The following is a 20,559-nucleotide window of genomic DNA, read 5'->3' as shown; positions in this document are numbered from 1 at the left end:
AGGAAAAAAACCGGATAAAGCAGATTGGTTTTGTTCCACTGAGAAATAGATCGAGTGTCCTCTATCAACTATTGTTTGAGACCATTTTGAACTTGAATGAGGTCTAAGTGTGAAAGAAGGAAAGTACTGGGGAAAAATTCTTTCCAAAACAAAGTTACTTTTTAAATAGATTTTAGGTATTATGATTGTAATGTAGAAATTAGTCCAGTATAAACAATCATTCAGTACTAATAGATAAGGAAAAAACGTCTGGCACTGAAAGGTGACCAGAAAGTCTCAGCACAGAGAGACTAAGGTAAGAAATGAAGATACTTCTAACCAACTAAGCAGATGCACTTTTTAAATTTTTTTTTTGCGGGGGGAGTCCGGTCGTGGGGCCTGAACTCTGGGCCTGGGCACTCCCTCAGCTCTTCAGCTCAAGGCTAGCGCTCTACCACTTGAGCCACAGCGCCACTTCCGGCTTTTTTCTTTTTGCTTATGTGGTACTGAGGAATCAAGCCCAGGGCCTCAGGCATGCAAGGCAAGCGCTCTACCACTGAGCCACCTTCCCAGCCCTTAAATTTTTTTTTTCAAATATACTTCTAAAGAAGTTCAGGTTTTAGAAAGGGCCAGACCCCAACTTCATTTTTATATAAGAAATTATTTTCTTTCTTTCTTTTTTTTTGGGGGGGGGGTCCGGTCGTGGGGCCTGAACTCTGTGCCTGGGCGCTGTCCTTCAGCTCTTCAGCTCAAGGATAGCGCCCTACCACTTGAGCCACCGTGCTGCTTCCAGCTTTTTTCTTTTTGCTTATGTGGTGCTGAGGAATCGAACTCAGGGCCTCAGGCATGCAAGGCAAGCGCTCTACCACTGAGCCACCTTCCCAGCCCATAAGAAATTATTTTCTTAAAAAATATATTTCTATGTATATATTCAATTAACCACCAAAAAACTGAAAGTGGGGTTATGGCTCAAGTGGTAGAGTGCCATCCTTGAGCAAAAAAACTGTGCGCATGAACACGTGCATGTGTGCGTGCGCGCGCGCGCGCGCGCGCACACACACACATACACACACATACACACACACACCCCAGTCCTTGTTTATAACATTTTGCTGCAAGTCCTGTTGCACTGGAAGGGAGCCAACATTGGAAGGCGGGTCCAAGGCGTGCCTGGGCAGTCTCCTCCCCTCACAGTACCTTCTTCCTCATTGACACAGCAGCTATATCCTGCCTGGCAGCAAGGAGTTCTGAGTTTTCTGCATTCCTGCTCTGGCTGTTGAAGAGATTTTCACCTTGGGCTCAAGAAAAGAAGACACTTCAAACTTTCCAGATCTCTTCCTCTTGCTGGAAACAACATAGCACAGGTAAGAATGTTCCTCTTTATCTAAAATCTGAAGTATGACTATCAGAGGTAGCTAAAAAGCTACTGAAGGAACTTTAAAACTGTTCATGTAACTAAGACAGGTAGTCAGGAACAGCATGAGGAATGTAAGCAGAGCCAGAGTAGAAACCTTTTCTCTTTTTTTCATTTCAGGTCAGAGATTCTCATATTTTTGGGTCTCATTCCCCTTTACTTTTAAAAAAATTATTGGGTACCCTGAAGAATGTTTATGTCTTTAGGCTATTTATTACATTACTTCACTTTACTGTAAAGAAAGTAAAGCTGAGGGGCTGGGAAGGTGGCTCAGTGGTAGAGTGCTTGCCTTGCATGCCTGAGGCACTGAGTTTGATTGCTCAGCACCACATAAGCAGAAAAAGCTGCAAGTGGTGCTATGGCTCAAGGGGTAGAGCACTAGCCTGAGCTGAAGAGCTGAGGGACAGTGCCCAGGCCGAGTTCAGAACTCACGACTGGACCTAAAAAAAAAAAAGAAAGAAAGAAAGAAAAAAGAAAGCTGAGAAATTTTTTAAATACCTGTAACTTACTTTAAATAAATCAATCATGTTATCTAAATCACTTTTTTCCCCCAGTGCTGGAGACAGAACCCAGTGCCTCATATTTGCTAGGCAAGTGCTCTACCACTTGAGCTATGTCCTCAGCCCATAAATGATTTTTTGTTTGTATGTTTGGGGGTTTGTTTTCTTGCTTTTGTTTTTTTCCTTTTTGCATTTCTCCTTTTCATTTCGTTTTTGCATTTTTGTAGTGTTTGGGGGGTTGCTTAGTTCTTTTTCTTTTAAAGGGCATTCTTAATTAAAGCAAGCTATGTATTCTTAAAAAATTCAATACGAAGAATAGGTTATTTTTTTTTTTTTTTTTTTGTCGGTCGTGGGGCTTGAACTCTGGGCCTGGGCGCTGTCCCTCAGCTCTTCAGCTCAAGGCGAGCGCTCTACCACTTGAGCTACAGCGCCACTTCCGGTTTTCTGGTGGTTTATTGGAGATAGGAGTCTCACGGTCTTTTCCTGCCCGGGCTGGCTTTGAACCGCGATCCTCAGATCTCAGCCTCCTGAGTAGCTAGGATTACAGGCATGAGCCACCAGCGCCCGGCAGAATAGGTTATTTTTATCTTAACAAATCTCTTGGATGTCTGGCTTAATAGAAGATAGTGGGATTTTCATCTACATGATCTTGTTCTCTCTATTGCAATGCCACATGGAATCTAGGCTCTAGTAAACTCTTCCGTACACCTCTGAGAGAGGAGAGTAAAAAGGAAAAATGACAACCGAGAATTGTTAGCACATGTCTTCACTTTGTAAACCTCCAAGAATCCTTGCTGCAAAGTGATATAATAAATAAGCTTTTCTTTAGAGGAATTCTGTAGTCCAAATTAATTCTATTCAAAGCAAACCAAAACTTTGCACAAGGTTTATTAGCATCTGGAGCAGCACCCATGGGCTGGGCTACCTTTGAATAATAGGGCAGTACTTCCAGGAGACTTTTATTTCACAATAAGGAAATAACTGACGTTATCTCTACTTAAAGTTGAATAACAACAACAACAAAAAATTTTTAGGGTATCCTGAAGGTTCTCTTTATTTTTTGCCTACATTCAGCTATTCATGTGCTATTGAATCCTCCTTCAGAATATCTTTTTACCCCCTGCAGTGTTTTCATATTGCTTATAAGATTAAATTCTGACTCTTCCATATAACTTTTTGGGGTTTTTTTTGCCGGTCCTGAGGCTTGAACTAAGGGCCTGGGTACTGTCCCTAAGCTTCTTTGTGCTCAAGACTAGTGCTCTACCACTTGGAGCCACAGTGCCACTTCCAGCTTTCCTGAGTAGTTTATTACAGTTAAGAATCTCACAGACTTTCCTGCCTAGGTTGGCTTCAGACTGTGATCCTCAGATATCAGCCACCTGAGTATAGAACTTTTACTTCTGCACAATATAACTGTTCACTAAAGTCAAAATGAAGGGTAGGGAAATAGATCAAATGGTACAATGCCTGCCTAGGAAATACTCAGGTAGCCCTTGAGTACTAACCCATTAACTACCAAAAAGGCGAGGAAAGAGAGAGGGGTGGGGGGAAGGAAGGAAGGAAGGAAGGAAGGAAGAAAGGAAGGAAGGAAGGAAGGAAGGAAGGAAGGAAGGAAGGAAGGAAAGAAGGAAGGAAGGAAGGAAGAAAAACAATATTCCTAGCACAATACTGTTTTAGTTGTCACATTAATTTTCCTCTTGAAAGCCCTTCGTTTACATTTTTTTTCTTGTGCCATTACTGGGGCTTGAACTCTGGGCCTAGGTACTGACCCCTAGCTTTTTCACTCATGGCTGGCATTCTACCGCTTGAGCTACAGCTCCACTTTTAGCGTTTTACTGGTTAGAAGAAAGTAAGAGTCGGGCTGGGAAGGTGGCTCAGTAGTAGAGCGCTTGCTTTGCATGCATGAGGCCCTGGGTTCGATTCCTCAGCACCACATAAGCAAAAAGAAAAAAAGCTAGAAGTGGTGCTGTGGCTCAAGTGGTAGAGTGCTAGCCTTGAGCTGAAGAGCTGAGGGACAGCGCCCAGGCCCAGAGTTCAGGCTCCACAATCAGACCAAATAAAAAAGAAAGTAAGAGTCTCATGGACTCTCCTGTCTGGGCTTGATTTGAACCACAGTCCTCAGATTCCAGCTTCCTGAATAGCTAGGATTACAGGTATGAGCCACTAGTGGACAGCATCTATCATATGTTTTACTTTTTTTCAGTACTGGGTATCAAACCCAGGGCTTTGAGCTTGAACTCAGGGCCTGGCACAGTCCCTGAGCTTCATTTGCTCAAGGGTAGCACTCTACTACTTATGCCACAGCGCCACTTCCAGCTTTTTCTGTGTATGTGGTACTAAGGAATCGAACCCAGGGCTTCATGCATGCTAGGCAAGCACTCTACCACTAAGCCACATTCCTAGCCCTGTCCAGCATTTTTAATAATTTTGTATTGTTATTGTCACAGTGTGATATACACAGCTGTCCAGAATTTTTTTTTTTTTTTTTGTCATTCGTGAAGTCTAAACTCTGGGCTTAGGTGCTGTCCCTCAGCTCTTCAGCTCAGGCTAGTGCTCTACCACTTGAGCCATAGCACCACTTGCAGCTTTTTCTGCTTATGTGGTGCTGAGGAATCGAACCCAGGGCCTCATGCATGCAAGGCAAGCACTCTACCACTAAGCCACCTTCCCAGCCCTAGCCAGAATTTTGATGGCTAATTAGAGACAAAATTTCACAGACTTAGTCTGTGTGTGTGAGAAAGGGGGTGGGGTGGGGAGGGAGACAGATACAGAGAGAGACAGACAGAGCACTGGGCCTGTGACTTGAACTCAGAGCATGGGCACTGTTACTGAGCTTTTGTGCTCCAGGCTAGCACTCTACCACCTTGAGCCACAGTGCCATTTCTAGCTTTTTGGTAGTTAATTGGAGATGGACTTTCCTGCCTGAGCTCTCAGGCTTTGAACTGTGATCCTCAGATCTCAGCCTCCTGAATAGCTAGGATTACAAGCAATTAATCTTGGACACCTGCTAGCACAGACTTTCTTTTGTCAGGACTGGTTCCAAACTGCAATCCTCTGATATCAGTTTAGGATTACATACACCCAGACACAGTGAGCTTTTTAAAACATAGTTTTAATAATATGTTTCTCCTACTCAAAATGTCACTATTTTTCCAGGATTAAAAAGAAAAAATTAGGGGCTGGGAAGGTGGCTCAGTGGTAGAGCGCTTGCCTTGCATGCTCGAGGCCCTGGGTTCGATTCCTCAGCACCACATAAGAAAAAAGCCGGAAGTGGCGCTGTGGCTCAAGTGGTAGAGCGCTAGCCTTGAGCTGAAGAGCTGAGGGACAGCGCCCAGGCCCAGAGTTCAGGCCCCACGACTGGATCCAAAAAATTAAAAAAGAAAAAGAAAAAGAAAAAGAAAAAATTAGCTCCATCTCTTTTGCCTGCTTTATCTCTTTATAATCAGACTTTCCTTCCCAGGTCAACATTGCAAGTTGCATTTTCTGTTAACTAAATTAGGAAAAGAAAAAAATGTAAAGATAACAATAATATTAGTCTTACTTTATATCAGTTCTTTTGGATTAAATAGCTAATCTATAATGGCATGATTTCCAAGTGAGTTGTAAAACATTAACACTATTACCACATGGAATTGTCTCAAACCTGGTGGAGTTATCTGCCCACATGTTAGTATTAAGTTCAGTTATTTTTTTAAATAGCTCAGAAGTCCTACAGACACACTGGCCATTAATGCAGTGTTTTTTAGTATAATAATGTTAACCATTTTTATATCTGATGTTATTTTTTTAAGTGTTATAAATTTTTTTTAAAAAAACTATAAGTCAGGTACTGGTGGCTTATACCTATAATCCTAGATACTCAGGAGGCTGAGATCTGAGGATTGCAGTTCAAAGCCAGCCTGGGCAAGAAAGTCCATGAGACCTTTAGCTCCAATTCACCACCAGAAAACCAGAAGTGGAGCTGTGGCTCAAAGTAATAGTGTGCTGTCCTTGAGCAAAAACAGAGCTCAAGACAGTGCTCAGGCCCTGAGTTCAAGCCTCACAACCAAAAAAAATGATATAAATTGGAACAAAAACTAGTTTAAACAGGATTAAAAAGGCCAAAGTAACACCAAGATTCGGTATGACCAAAGCACTGTACAAAGCACTACAAGTAATGCTGAGAAAGAGAACAAAAAGAAAGCAAACATACACTTTGGTGATTGAAGGTACCTGTACTTCTAGAATATCTCATCTCTGTTTTTACATTTGTTCCCAAGGAAAAAGTAATCCCAAGTAAACTAAGAGTCTCAGAAATGAGTCTTTCCTGTAAAATGTGACTATGTTGGCATTACTTCAGGAGAAATGATGAGGAGTCAATGAACCTGACTTCTCTGACCCTCCTTCTGTCCTGGCCTTTGCTGTCATTGTTCTGGCTTTGCTGGAAGTCTTCCCTTCCCTGAAGATGCTGCCCCAAACCACATTGTTATCACTTCCTCTGAGAAGTCTTCACCAGGCCTACCAGGGAGGGTCATCTGTAAATGCAGCGCTTACAACACTCATTCTGCTGTTTTTGTAACCATGTGTTTGTCACCCACTGGTGTCTGAGTCACTGTGGGTATAAGAGCTAAGTTTCATTTCTGTGTATTTCGTTTCTGTATATTCCTGAGACATAGTGGGACTCCCTAATTCACTGATGAATGAGGTCAAGGATGAATGCAATAGTATTTTTGTAGTATTTTTCTTTAGTATTTTTCAGGTAACTGTACTTTTCTACCTATATCTACATGTGGTTCAACTACATGCCCATTGTAAAATGCTAGTCATTTAGCCCTTACTACTTGAGTAATTATTTCAATGTACGTGTACATTCTATAATATTGAAGCAGAAAAGCCCATTCTCAACATTATTCCCCCAACTAATAGCCAATCAGAAAAGTCCTGGATTAACAAATGTCTTCCTTCTTAGTTCTGAATTCTGACTGAATTCAACTGAATTCTGATACCATAACAAGTATTGTGTTAAGCAACAAAGCCAGGAAGATGAATACAAAAATGTTCTCAGTTAGGCATTGGTGGCTCACTCCTGTAATCCTAGCTACTTAAAGAGGCTGAGATCTGAGGATCACAGTTGAAAGCCAGGTCTGGCAGGCTTCTTATCTCCAACTAACCTCCAGAACACCAGAACTGGAACTGTTGCTCAAAGTGGTAGAGCCTTGAATATAAGAACTCAGCACATGCCCAGGCCCTGAGTTCAAGCCCCATAACAGAAAGAAAGAAAAAAGAAAGGAAGGAAGGAAGGAAGGAAGGAAGGAAGGAAGGAAGGAAGGAAGGAAGGAAGGAGAGAGAAAGAAACAGGGAGGGAGAAAGGGAGGGAGGGAGAGGAAAGAAGAGAGGAAGGGAGGGAGGAAGAGATAGGAAGGGAGAGAGAGGAAGGGAGGAAGGAAGGGAGAGAGGAAGAGAGGGAGGAGAAGGGAAGGAAAAAAGAGAGAAGAAAAGAAAAAGAAAATGCCCTCATAACACTCACAATCTAATCACTCTAACCATGGTTCTTTTGCTTTTTAGATTATTTTGAGACAAAGTATCCCTATATAGCCCATGTTGCCCTCAAACTCACTACCTACCTGCCTTGGCATCCTGATTACTGGGATTACAGGCATGTATCACTTAAAAGTTGGTTTGGCTTTTTGTAAAGTTTTTAGATGTATTTCTGCAACTTTTGCCTCCTTTGTTATATTATTGTCCCTTCAATTTGCCTTAAACTTTTAAACTAACTGATTGAGATGGGCTCTCACAACCTTTTTGCCCTGGGTGACCTCAACTCAAGATATTATTGAGTAGATGGATAACAGGCACATGCTATAACACCCAACTATTGACTGAGATGGGTTCTTGTGAACTTTTTGCCTGGGTTAGCCTTGAACCATGATCCTACTGATATCTACCACCCCAGTAGCTAGGATTGCATGTGTGAACTATCAACACCTAGAAAAACACCACTTTGCTCACTGTTTTGCCTTTAACCTTTAGTGGAGTCATGAACCTTCAGCTTCTCATCCATGGGAAATAATTGGTTCTAAGGAATGGAACCAGAAGCAGAATAGAACCAGAACCTAGAAAAAATGGTAGGATTAGATGTGTTTCTGACAACGTCAGATGCTGCTATACTTATATGGATACTTATATGGATAAAATGTTGGTATTTTCCCAAAGAATATTAGAATAGTAATTCAGTTCAATAGAGCCACTTGTCCTTCTCCTTTCTTTGTGCTAGTTCTAGGACTTAAACTCAGGGTCTGGGCACAGTCCCTGACCTTTAAAAAAAAACAAAATTTTTAATTGTAAAAGTGATGTACAGAGGGGTTACAGTTACACTTCTTTTTGAACACTGCCACCCCTCCCTCATTTTCTCCCAATTTGTCCCTTCCCTCCCACCTCCCCCGCCCCAAGTTTTTTTTTTTTTTTCTCAAGGCTAGTACTCTGCCATTTGAAAGTTCCACTTTCAATTTTTTGTGGTTAATTGGGTACAAGAGTCTCTCAGACTTTTTCTGCCCAGGCTGGCTTAGAACTTTGAATCCTTAGTTCTTCGCTTCCTGAGTAGCTAGGATTACAGGCATGAGCAACCAGTGCCCAGCTTTTCATCCTTTATAATATTGTGTCATTAGAAAATGCTTTCCTGATTCTAAACATCTAATTGTTTGTAAGAGAGCCTTTAAACAAGTATTACAAGCAGATACTTGTGGAACTTACTAAAGATCCAGAGTGTTAGTCAGCATCCTGAGGGTTAAGCTGACTTCCGAAGCTGGAGGTATTACAGGTTGTAGTAAAAGACTTCTCTAGAAGATGAGCAGTCATCACTCTTGCTCTCCATAGGTAGAGATGGCTGCTGTCCCTCCAGAAGACAGTTTCATCAACTTTCTGAAAATGAAATTTACTGATGGTATGCTCTACTTCATCAGTAAGTATGAGAAATAATACACATAGGTAACTATGTTCAACTAGAAAAGAAGCTGGGGAGTGACTATTAAGTGACTTCCTGTCACCAAAACTCATTGTAATATTATTGACTCATTTCTGGAAAAGAAATCAAACTTCTAGAAAGTAACCACAGCATTTCCCAGGTGCCACCACCTTGTCCCCCCAATGGCTTGGGACTTTGATGAGCAGTAGATCATCATCATTATGAAAACCCCACAATAGTGTGTATATTGAGGAAATACTATTTCCCAAAGCAAATTGGGAACTTACACATAGTAGCCTAAATCTAGAGCTCTGCAATTGACTTATACCATTCTTTTTCTGTTTGGTACTAAGGTCCAACCTCAGGGCTTCATGTTTGCAAAGCAAGAGTTCTACCACCCTAATGGTGAATTATACCATGTTATGTAAATGCATTTGATAAAAAGTGATTCTCAGACAGAGGCATGGCTCAAGCAGGAGAGTACCCATCTTTTAACAGTGAAGCCCTGAATTTAAACTCCTGTCCTCAAAGATAGAGATAGATAGATAGATAGATAGATAGATAGATAGATAGATAGATAGATAGATAGATAGATAATGATTTGTTATAATTAACCTTCCATGGGCAATTTGGCTTCTGATAAAAAAATATTCTTAGGTATCTTCCTATTTAATCATTAAATTAAATAGTAAAATTTATCACTTGTAAAATCATAAAATTTCTATATATTAGCTGTTTCTATGTAATAGCTACTCTTAAATCCCAGATTTAAGAGTTTAAGTTTTTGGTTTTTTTGTCGGTTGTGGGGCTATGAACTCTGGGCCTGGGCGCTGTCCCTCAGCTCTTCAGCTCAAGGCAAGGGCTCTACCACTTGAGCCACAGCGCCACTTCTGGTTTTCTGGTAGTTAATTGGAGATAAGAGTCTCACAGCCGGTTGCCGGTGTAATCCTAGCTACTCAAGAGGCTGAGATCTGAGGGTCTAGTTCAAAGCCAGGCTGGGCAGGAAAGTCCGTGAGACTCTTATCTCCAATAAACCACTAGAAAACCGGAAGTGGCACTGTTGCTCAAGCAGTAGAGCACTTGCCTTGAGCTGAAGAGTGCAAGGACAGTGCCCAAGCCCAGAGTTCAAGCCCCACAACCAACAAAAAAAAAAAAAATAGAGTCTCACAAACTTTCCTGCCAGGGCTGGCTTTGAACCATGATCCTCAGATCTCAGCCTCCTGAGTAGCTAGGATTACAAGTGTGAGCCACTGGCACACAGCTAAGATTTTAAGGTTTAAGATTTACATTTTTAAGAGAAAAGTAACACATCTCCTCCTGATTCCTTTTCCTTTGGTTATTGTGACTTGAAGCAATACTGTAATGCTATGTGAAACTGTGCCTGGTTAATAAAAGATAAATGACTCAAAAAAAAAAAAAAGATTTACATTTTTCAGTTTAAAAGTAAGTATCTGACTTACCTGAGAATACACGAACTCTAATGAGCGTCATTGTATGGACCTTGTGGATAATTACATGTTTCTGATGGAGCCAATAAAGGTCATCTCCATCACACAGGGGTCAGAAAAAGGGTGGCGGGACAGAGTAGTCAAGAGTAGGGGAAGGGAGGAATGCTGACTTGAAATATTTAATTTAACATATTTTCTTTCTCTTTCCCCCCTTTAGCTGAAAATGATGGTAAAGTATAAATATATTTTTCTTTCTTTGCAAAATAAATAGCTGTTTAGGACACATGCACTATGAGCAGGGAGAAGCTGTCCATATGATACGATCCATTTGGGAAGCCAGCCTTCCCAAAGGAATTTTCAGACTCCACAACATTAGGAATGAAGATGACCATAATGGAAACACATGAGAACCTTTACATCTAGCTCTTGGAAGCTGCAAAGTAGATTTTATCTAAGTCCTAGGATTAGCAGGAATCCATGGATTCTCTGAAAGGCATAGAAAAAGGAGATTGATGCATGAGAACTTTCCAAAGTCACTATCACCTTTCTTCAACCACATCTCTCACAAGTGCTTTGGGATGATGCCTGGGAGGCTCTTGGGGGACAGAGTGTCCTGGCAAGTAGGGAGAATAGCAGGAAGTAGTTTTCTGAAGGTGGAAATAGAAGTGATAGTGTAGAGGATCTGATGAAAGTGAAGAAGACTTGAACTTGCAGCTGTGGATTATGGAAGATACAATCGAGAAATGTAGTACTGACACCTGATGGGTGCCATAATGGCACCTATTCAAGTATCTGTACAATTGCTCATGAGCAGCACTTAACAGTCAGCTCTGGTGTTTTGTAGTGAAAAGATAAATGAGTTAAGGATTCAAGATACTGTGAATGAGCTAGATAAAATGATAAGCTATAAGATTCAGTTGAATAGGAGAGGAAGAGATTAGAGAGGGAAATGTATAGTGTGTCTATCTATTCAAGAAAAGGAAATAAGATTTAATAAGATTTAATGTGTATTACAGGAGACCTGGAATCAGATTATTTTGGCCAACTTGAACAACCTAAATATTCAATCTTACGAAATCTGGATAATCAAGTTCTCCTCATTTCCCCGGAACGTAAGCCTGTATTTCAGGATATGCCCGACTCTGACTGTAGAGGTATTTCCTTTTTTTTCTTTTTTTTTTCTTTTCTTTTCTTTTTTTTTTTTTTTTTTGTTGGCCTGATCTCTGGGCTTGGGCACTGTCCCTCAGCTCTTCTATTTGCAGACACAGAGATTACTAGCTACTTCTTCCCATTCCATTGTACTGACTGCATTTTTCTATGCCAGACCCAATCTGAGATGAGAAGTCATAAAAGTAACAATTTCATTTAAAAAAAAACATTAACCATCCATATAGTTAGTTGAGATGAAATACTGGGTGCAATAAAGACATCACTAGAGCTGGGCATTGATGGCTCACACCTATAATCCTAGCTACTGAGGAGGCTAAGATCTGAGGATCTTTGTTCAAAGCCAGCCCGGGCAGGAAAGCCCAAAAGACTCTTATCTCCAATAAACCACTCAGAAAACCAGAAGTGGCACTGTGGCTCAAGTGGTAGAGCACTTACCTTGTGCTGAAGAGCTGAGGGACAGTGCCCAGGCCCAGAGATCAAGCCCCACGACCAACTAAAAAAAAAAAAAAAATCACTAGAGATCATATTGCTGTGAACCAACATTTGGATCATCAGTCCTTAATTTAATTTTATTTACTGTATAAGATCTCTATAGAGTGAGATCTTTAATCTCAGCTAAAAATACAGGTGATATCTTTTGAAAATTAAACATAAATACATTTTAATTGAGTCTGTGTCCCATCAGAAAATCAGAGTGCCTTAGAAAGTGAGCATGTTTGCTGTGCCTCCTAAGATAATGAATTCTAAATCACACTTTGGGACCAGATAGAAGTAGTGAATGTGGCCAGGCGCTGGTGGCTCACGCCTGTAATTCTAGCTACTCAGGAGGCTGAGATCTGAGGATCTCGGTTCAAAGCCAGCCCAGGCAGGAAAGACCGTGAGATTCCTATCTCCAATAAACCACCAGAAAACCAGAAGTGGCGCTGTAGCTCAAGTGGTAGAGCGCTTGCCTTGAGCTGAAGAGCTGAGGGACAGCACTCAGGCCCAGAGTTCAAGCCCCACGACTGACAAAAAAAAAAAGTAGTGAATGTGCACTTTCACTTTAACGTGGATCTCAAAATATTTAGCACTCTAAAGGTAAAGACAAACTCTTAGAATTCAGAATATATTTATAAGCTCAAAAAGTTGTCATATGTTGGTTGTCATTGATGTTCAAATCTATTTTATTGGTTGTTTTATTTTATGTGTGTACTGGTACAGGGGCTTAAATTCAAGGCCTTCAGCTCTCCCTAAGCTTTTTCACTCAAGGCTGATTCTCTACTACTTAAGCCATACTTCCATTTCCAGCCTTTTGCTGGTTAACTGAAGATAAAAGTCTCAAGGATGGGCTGGGAAGGTGGCTCAGTGGTTGAGTGCTTGCCTTGCATGCCTGAGGCCCTGGGTTCGATTCCTCAGCACCACATAAGCAAAAAGAAAAAAGCCGGAAGTGGCACTGTGGCTCAAGTGGTAGAGCGCTAGCCTTGAGCTGAAGAGCTGAGGGACAGCGCCCAGGCCGAGCCCAGGCCAAGTTCAGGCCCCATGACCGCCCCCCCCCAAAAAAAAAAAAGTCTCAAGGATTAGACTGTCCAGGCTGGCTTTGAGCCTTGATCTTCAGATCTTAGCTTCCTGAGGAGGAGTTACAACATAAGGATTATAACATAAGCCTTAGTGTCTTTTAAAAAATATCTGGCTTGGGGCTGGGAAGGTGGCTCAGTGGTAGAGCACTTGCCTTGCATGCCTGAGGCCCTGGGTTCGATTCCTCAGCACCATATAAGCAAAAAAGAAAAAAGCAGGAAGTGGCGCTGGGACAGTGCCCAGGCCGAGTTCAGGCCCCACAACCGGACCCAAACAAAAAAATAAATCTGGCTAGCTATATATAGTTTACTTCTCTTGTATGGTAAGGTCTTAGAGTGCAGGATTGGCAGCTGATCTGTTAAGGACTCTCTTTTTGTTAAATTTCCACAAATGTTGATTCTTGTCACAGGTGGCCAAGGTGGTGTGCACCTGTCTTTCCAACTATAAAGGAGGCTGAGATTAGAAGAATCTTTTTTGCCAGCTCTGGCAAAAAAAAAAAATTGTTGGGCACAATTGTCATTCCAGTTAGGGCAGGTACCATAAACAGGAGGATAGCAGTTCAGTCTAGCTTTGGCCAAAACAAAGACATAAACAAGGTCTGATCTCAAAAACAACCAGAAAAAAAAGGGCTGAGGGTGTGGCTTAAGAGTAGACTGACCGCCTGCTTAGCAAGCCTGGAGCCCTGAAACTGCCTTATTGCTTTAAAAAAGTCTCATTTGTGATCTCACTTATTGTTTATTTCAGATAATTCATCTCAGACCATATTACTAATACAAATGTATAAAGATAGTGAAGCTAGAGGTTTTGCTGTGACCATCTCTGCAAAATATAACAAAGTTTACACTCTCTCCTGTGAGAACAAAACTATTACCTTTAAGGTAAGACTGAGCATTACTTTGTTTTTAGGCAAATTAATCAACAAAATTAGAAAATGCAGCTATCATTTCAATCTTTTGTCTAGAGTAAGAAACAGAGAACTATGGAAACGGGTAGTTAACTATGATAACGTTATGACCTCTAGGACTGACGGGGACGCACTTGCTTCATATTCAGAAGAACACCAATCCATATATAAAAATAGTATGAAAATGTAGGTGCAAATGATACATGTATGTAAGAATAGCCTGTGGGGTCTGGGAGTGTGGCTTAGTGGTACAGTGCTTACCTAGCATGCAGGAAGCCATGGGTTCCTCAGTACCACATAAACAGAAAAAGTTGGAAGCGGTTCTGTGGCCCAAGTGGTAGAGTACTAGCTTTGAGCAAAAGCTCAGGGACAGTGCCCAGGCCCTGAGTTCAAGCTCCAGGACTAGCAAAAAAAAAGAATAGCCTGTGGCTTAAGAGAGTAAGTCCTATGTAGTAAGTGCAAGGCCTTGGTTATTTTAAACCCTAGAATTGCCCCCCCCCAAAAAAAAAGCCACTCTAAAAACCAAATAATAACAGTGCATATGCAACAGATAATAGCCTCCAGACAAACTCCTTGCCATTTCCTTCTAACTAGAATTAGATTGACTCCCAACTATAGGCCGGATAGGCTGTGAGCTTAGCTATCAGAATGACATCAGAGCCCTGGAATAGAAGGGGTTAAGCATGCAAATGGAACAGCAGAAGCAGAGGGAAGGAGAGGGCCAAGTTCAAGCTATGTGAGATAGAGGAAAATTGATTTAGCTGCAGAGGCAGACTCAGAACCTGAGCTAAACCTGAATTACCTGGGCTAAGCCTAAACCACACACAGGTTCTTGTTGAGAGGGACTAAGTGTCAAAGAAGATTGAAACTATGCTTAGAACATAGGAGTTGGGGCAAATCCATTTAAAAGAATCTATAGGGCTGGGAAGGTGGCTCAGTAAGAGTGCTTGCCTTGCATGCATGAGGCCCTGGGTTCAATTCCTCAACACCATATTAGCAGAAAATGCTGGAAGTGGTGCTGGAGCTCAAGTGGTAAAGCACTAGCCTTGAGCTGAAGAGCTGAGAGACAGTGCCCAGGCCCAGAGTTCAGGCCCCATGACACCCCTCCCCCCCCCACACACACACACAAAGAATCTATAGCTTGTACGATTTTGGTGGCCCTATAAAAGAGAACACAACATTGCCAGAGATATGAACTCTGTTATTTACTTAGAAATTAAAGACAGATAGAGAGCAGTGGAGGGGGGGGGAGCCTTAGAAAAGAACAAGAGTGGCTCTAACCTTGAAATTTCATTAGCTTCATAACAAGTCTACTTCTGGAAGAAACTTAATAAATATTAATTAGATGGATGGGTGGAAAGAGAATTAAAGGAAGGGGAGGAGTGAGGAGAAGAGAGAGAAGAAGAAAAGAGGGAAGTGTAGGCTAGGATCCATATCAGCCTTAGCTCTTTTATTTCCTTCCTCCACGGAGCAGCACCTTAGCAGTGGTCATCTTAGCCCAGGTCCAGATAATGAGATGCAATTGGCTGCTGTTCTCTTCTCACCACTCTCTGTTAGTTACTAGCTGTAAAGTTCTTGTGGGAAAGAATCTTTACCCAGAGGACTTTGTTCAAGGGGTTTTTTACATATACACCGGATCTGGCCAGGGTTCACTAAGACTTTGTAGTCTAAATTAAAGACAGCTAAAAGAATAGATGTTAGGTTAATTACTTAATAGAGTTTAACTTTACCTGAAACTGATTCAGCTCCTCCCCATGTAAAGAATATACCTTTGTGCCAAGTGCTGGTGGCTCACACCTGTAATCCTAGCTACTCAGGAGGCTGAAACCTGAGGATCACAGTTCAAAGCCAACCCAGGTAGGAAAGCCCATGAGACTCTTACTGATCAGAAGTCAGAAGGAGCACTGTGGCTCAAGTGGTAGAGTGCTAGCCTTGAGCCAGAGAAGCTCAGGGACAGAGCCCAGGTCCTGAGTTCAAGCCTCGGGACTAGCACACACACACACACACACACACACACACACACACACGCACACACCAGACACACACACACCAGAAACACACACACACACACACAGAATCCTCAGGTACTCCAAAAGACACCAGATCCTTTCCACATTCAGTTGTGGTGGCTCTGCCTAGTGGTAGCTTAAAATGTCCATTACTCCAGACTAAGGAATATCCCAGAAATTTTCTGCCTTAAATGTGACACCTGTTCTACCCATTAACACGTTCCACCTTCAACTATAACTTTCTGTGTTAGGTTTGATCTGACAGACTCATTTCCTTTGGTCCTACTACTAGAGCTTTTGACATTTCAGCTAAGGATTATTTCTCATTTAGATATTAGACTTCAGCTTCATCTCAAATTGACTTGTGCAATTTAAGGTATAGTTCTAAATTGTTTGCTGTAGTCAACTACAGAAATAGATACCAATGGAAGGGACTGGTTTATATTGTCACCAACTCAGGACCCACTCTTGTTGGTGAAGGATAAAGGTCAAGAGTTATGAATATCAGGGCTGGGAAGGTGGCTCAGTGGTAGAGCACTTGCCTTGCATGCATGAGGCCCAGGGTTCGATTCCTTAGCACCACATAAGCAAAAAGAAAAAAGCCAGAAGTGGTGCTGTGGCTCAAGTGGAAGAGCGCTAGCCTTGAGCTGAAGAGCTGAGGGACAGTGCCCAGGCCCAGAGTTCAGGCCCCACGACCGACCCCCCCCCAAAAAAAGTTATGAATATCAATTCTATAATTGGTTTTATTGGGAGTATGACCACAGTCATGTGTCTTAGAAGGATAGAATGCTATTTTAAGTCTAGGGTTTCTCCATCAGTCCTTAGGATCATGGGGATCTTTGCTACCCTGGGGTCAAGATGCAGTCCAAAATATCATCTGGTTCAAGATTAATGTGGAAGAACCTCAGGCAGTCTTGCCTTTTCTAGCCCATCCCGAAAGCAAACATGATGTAGCAATAGGAAAATGTGGTAGCAACAGTTAGATGGCTGGCAAGGTTATAGTTTCAGTCACAACACCCTCTTCTAGGGGAGGAACATACAGACCTTTGAGACAACCAAGGCCTGGCCAGGTAGACTGTTGAGGGCACAAATGAGAGACTACTATGAGCCAGCATGTTTGGCAGGGAGAGAAAGACAAAGGCTGTTGATTGAGCTGGCACAGCAGGGCTGTGGAGCAACTCAGCTCTAGAAACACATTCTACATTTAAGATCCAGCCTCCATTGAAAGGCTCTGAGATTCTTGGAATGTCCTGACAAGAACTTTCTCACAGTTGAGTCAGAAATTAGAGCTATCTAGGCTTATAGAAGACATTAGTGTGGCTAGCCATATCGTTGGAGAAGACAGGAACTAACAAACTAGAGAAGTGACAATCATTGCTAGACCTCCAGGTCATTTGGAGCAGATGCGGACGGACTCTCCTTGATAAGGGAGGGGGGTCATCCTGTGACTGGAGAATCAAGAGGCCTGCACCCATGTGTGCATCCCATGATGCTAAGAGTCATAGAAAACAGAAAGAACAGGAGACTAGGAATTATACTCCCTCTCTCCCCTGCCTTAATTCTTGAGAGAGGGAGAAAAAAAACTACTTTATTTCTGGTTAGTACCATACTTCTAAATAAACTCCATGTCTTTAAATTGTTCCTGTCCTTTAAAAAAATGAATTTTTTTATTTCTCTTTATAGGAAATGGAACCTCCCATTAACATCTATGATACGAAGAGTGATATCATATTCTTTCAGAAAAGTGTTCCAGGGCATGATGATAAGATGCAATTTGAGTCTTCATTGTATAAAGGATACTTTCTAGCTTGTAAACAAGAGGGTAAACTTTTCAAGCCTATTTTGAAAAGAATTGATGACTATGGGGATAATTCAGTAATGTTCACTGTGCAAAATGACATCTAGATACTAAAATTACACACATTTTTAGCCTGGCACTGGTGGCTCATTCCTATGAAGTCTAAGGATCACGGTTCAAAGCCAGCCCAGCAGAAAGAAAAAAACAAAACATGAATCATCTCCAATTAACCTGCAAAAAAGCAGGAAATATAAGTGTGGCTCAAGTGGTAGAGCACCAGCCTTAAGCAAAAAAGCCAAATAAAAGCATGAGTCCCAGAATTCAAACCCTAGTACCAGCACAAATAACCAATTAATTAAAATACAATGCTACACTTTCAACTTTTTAGTTTTTGTGTTTGGAATTTTTTTCTGAGCCTTAATACTGCCCACTTTGGATTGCTGTAACAACCATGTGAGGCTGGATAACTTAAGAGGTTTGTCCCAAGGCTGTACTGGCTGGAGGGTGCAAACAGGCAACATCTGATTACAGTTCTGGCTATGGTATAACACGGAAGATTGTTGGAAAGGAACAAGTCTCATGTAGATTGTGGATTGTGCTCATTTTATAGCAACCCAGTGTGTGTGTGTGTCCTGGTTAAATATTTGCTATAGAAGAAAAACTGCCAATGCCTACTGGACTAACGATGACTGAGGTCAGCTGTTCAAGTGGCACAAAATGTGTACAAACAACACAGGACCTGCTCGCCACTCCTTTCCCACCTTGATAACCCTTCACACCCAAATCTCCCGGTAACTAGAAAGGTACTACCCGCCCTTCCTAACAGGGTTGGTTCTCCCCAGGCAAGGGATGAAAACTACTCCTTTTTAGATATCTATTATGTACCCGTACATAATGTCTTATGTGCCAACTGCATCAACATTCATAAATCAAGTCCCTAAATGCACAGGCTCAGGGCAGTCACTGATGGGTGGTGCTCATAAACTCCTTAAGAAAGCAACAGCCTGAAGGTTAGGGGCAGGGTAGTTTCTTCACTCTGCTGAGTAATGCTTACATCCTGTGGTACCTCCCTTAAGCTCAAATGCTATTTTCTCCCACAAGCAGGCAGAAGGCAAACAATTTAACAATCACTTCAGTGTCTTGCAAAATTCCAACAAGTTTTATTGATCACCCACCATGGGCCATGCTCTTTGAGTCATGGGCAATACACTAAGGATTCACCAAATAGACTATAGCTAAGGAGGCTGCATTCTAGTAGAGAGAAAATAAGGCCTAGACAATGGTTTTAGAGATCAAAGTATCATAGTGAAAAATGCTCTGTGGATAATTCTCTATGAGGTAACAGTCAAACTAATCTATGAAGGCCAAGACAAAGTTCCCACAGCAAGAATAGAAGGAAGAGCATTCCAAAGAGAAGAGCCAGCACATAGGCCGTAGGCTGGAACAAGTTTGTTATGTGATACAGAGAAGCTGCTAAGAATAGCAAAGCTCAGCAAAAGGGAGAGGTTGGAGGGAAGCTATGTAGGCTCAAGCAGAATTGAATAAATGTGTATTTAATATTTTAGTAGTTGATTCCTTCCTCTGCCACTGTTGAAATTCAAGCGCGTTCTTCTACCTGTCCTCCTGCCTCTGGCTTACCAACTTTCCTGAAAGTACTCCTTCAAGTCATCTAAACTCCTTCCAGAACAGTACATGTTTGATCATATCCTACGTACCCTCAGAAAATCCTGACCATTTAGTTCTTGCCTCATTTTCTCTGTTGCTGTATTGTTACATTCTACTTAGCTAACAAAAAAAATTCAGCTGGAACCTGGGGCACAGTTCTCTCTCACCATCTAATGCTTATGGCCACCTGACCACTTTCCAGAACCAAACTGGGAGCTGATGCTGGAAGTGACTGAAGGAGTTGCCTGGTACGTAGGCACTGCCTCCCCATTAATTCTGGGGATCTTCACTTCACCACTATATCAGAACAGTGGTATACTGGGAGCCTGGGCAAGAGGGAATGTGAACACTACGTGGGGTCACTATCTGTGGAGAATTTTAAAGCAACAAAATTGACTCAAAGTCCATCTGCTCTTTATCATCATTAAATAACAGTAACTCTTAGACAAGTCAGTAATTAAAGTTGGGGAAATGGTCCCTCACGAGGGTAAAATAGTCCCACCACCACCAAATGGTAAGCCACTGCTACACGAGTCCTGCCCTTTTGAAGCCTATGACCTATCCTGAAACAATGCCTCTTCCTAACCCTCAATGCACACCTCAATCTGAATCTGGCAAGACCAGAGGCACCTTATGGGGTGGGCATCTCTAACCTCCACATAGACATTCAAGAGCAGACATACCCTTTCTAGGTAAAATCTTCAGGGCGAGTTGAAAGTGCTAAGTGTCAATACCTACATTGCTAGAAAAAAACATCAAGCCTCACAGTACAACACTAGGCCAGGCTAAATACATATGGAATGTAACAATTCCAAAGGCTGGTATTCACAGGAACACCAGGAATTTTAATTCATATTACTAAATCTTCATACTCATACCAAATTTATACCTACTGTTTCCACCTACTATTTCTTTTCCTGTATTATAGTATTTTGTGTCTGTTCTCAATTAAGCTCCAGAAGGAAATTTAAATATTCAATCCTGTTTGAGAGCTGTGGATACAACACTTCACTGTAATGAAAAAAGTAATGGTAGAGGGTTCCTGTAGTCCCAGTAACTCAACAAACTAAGACAGGAATATGGTTTGAGTGCAAGAGTTTGAGGATAATGTAGACAACAATGACTTCATCTCTAAAAAACAAAAAAATCCCCAAACCAAAAACATTAGGAACAGCTAA

The 20,559-nt window shown here is 41.7% G+C and overlaps 1 protein-coding gene across 4 annotated transcripts; it reads left to right on the top strand.

Moving 5' to 3' along the window:
- The first annotated feature begins 1,188 nt into the window (after positions 1-1,188).
- Il18 (interleukin 18) lies at positions 1,189-18,096 on the top strand. Of its 4 annotated transcripts, none has more exons than XM_070038443.1 (7): positions 1,189-1,343; positions 7,438-7,528; positions 8,746-8,830; positions 10,499-10,510; positions 11,298-11,435; positions 13,750-13,883; positions 17,602-18,096. In XM_070038443.1, the coding sequence occupies exons 3-7, from the start codon at positions 8,752-8,754 to the stop codon at positions 17,821-17,823; spliced, it is 585 nt and encodes a 194-aa protein (XP_069894544.1). In that variant the 5' UTR covers positions 1,189-1,343; positions 7,438-7,528; positions 8,746-8,751; the 3' UTR covers positions 17,824-18,096. The 4 variants fall into 4 exon arrangements, with proteins under 4 accessions (XP_069894544.1, XP_069894546.1, XP_069894543.1 ...); XM_070038444.1 differs by lacking the exon at positions 1,189-1,343 and adding an exon at positions 6,261-6,486; XM_070038445.1 differs by lacking the exon at positions 7,438-7,528 and having other exon boundaries at positions 8,750-8,830.
- The last annotated feature ends 2,463 nt before the right edge of the window (positions 18,097-20,559 follow it).

The sequence above is a fragment of the Dipodomys merriami genome, unplaced genomic scaffold (assembly GCF_024711535.1).
Source record: "Dipodomys merriami isolate MVZ:Mamm:240054 unplaced genomic scaffold, mDipMer1.0.p SCAF_29, whole genome shotgun sequence".
Classification (NCBI taxonomy): domain Eukaryota; kingdom Metazoa; phylum Chordata; class Mammalia; order Rodentia; family Heteromyidae; genus Dipodomys; species Dipodomys merriami.
The sequence above is the reverse complement of the archived record's forward strand: the minus strand, read 5'-3'. Positions and strand labels throughout refer to the sequence as shown.

Excerpts from the sequence above, each read along its gene's own strand:
- Il18 (XM_070038445.1), top strand. The coding sequence starts at position 8,752 with ATGGCTGCTGTCCCTCCAGAAGACAGTTTCATCAACTTTCTGAAAATG. Across the intron at positions 11,436-13,749 it reads GCCCGACTCTGACTGTAGAG|ATAATTCATCTCAGACCATA; the intron begins GTATTTCCTTTT and ends TGTTTATTTCAG. Across the intron at positions 13,884-17,601 it reads ACAAAACTATTACCTTTAAG|GAAATGGAACCTCCCATTAA; the intron begins GTAAGACTGAGC and ends TTCTCTTTATAG.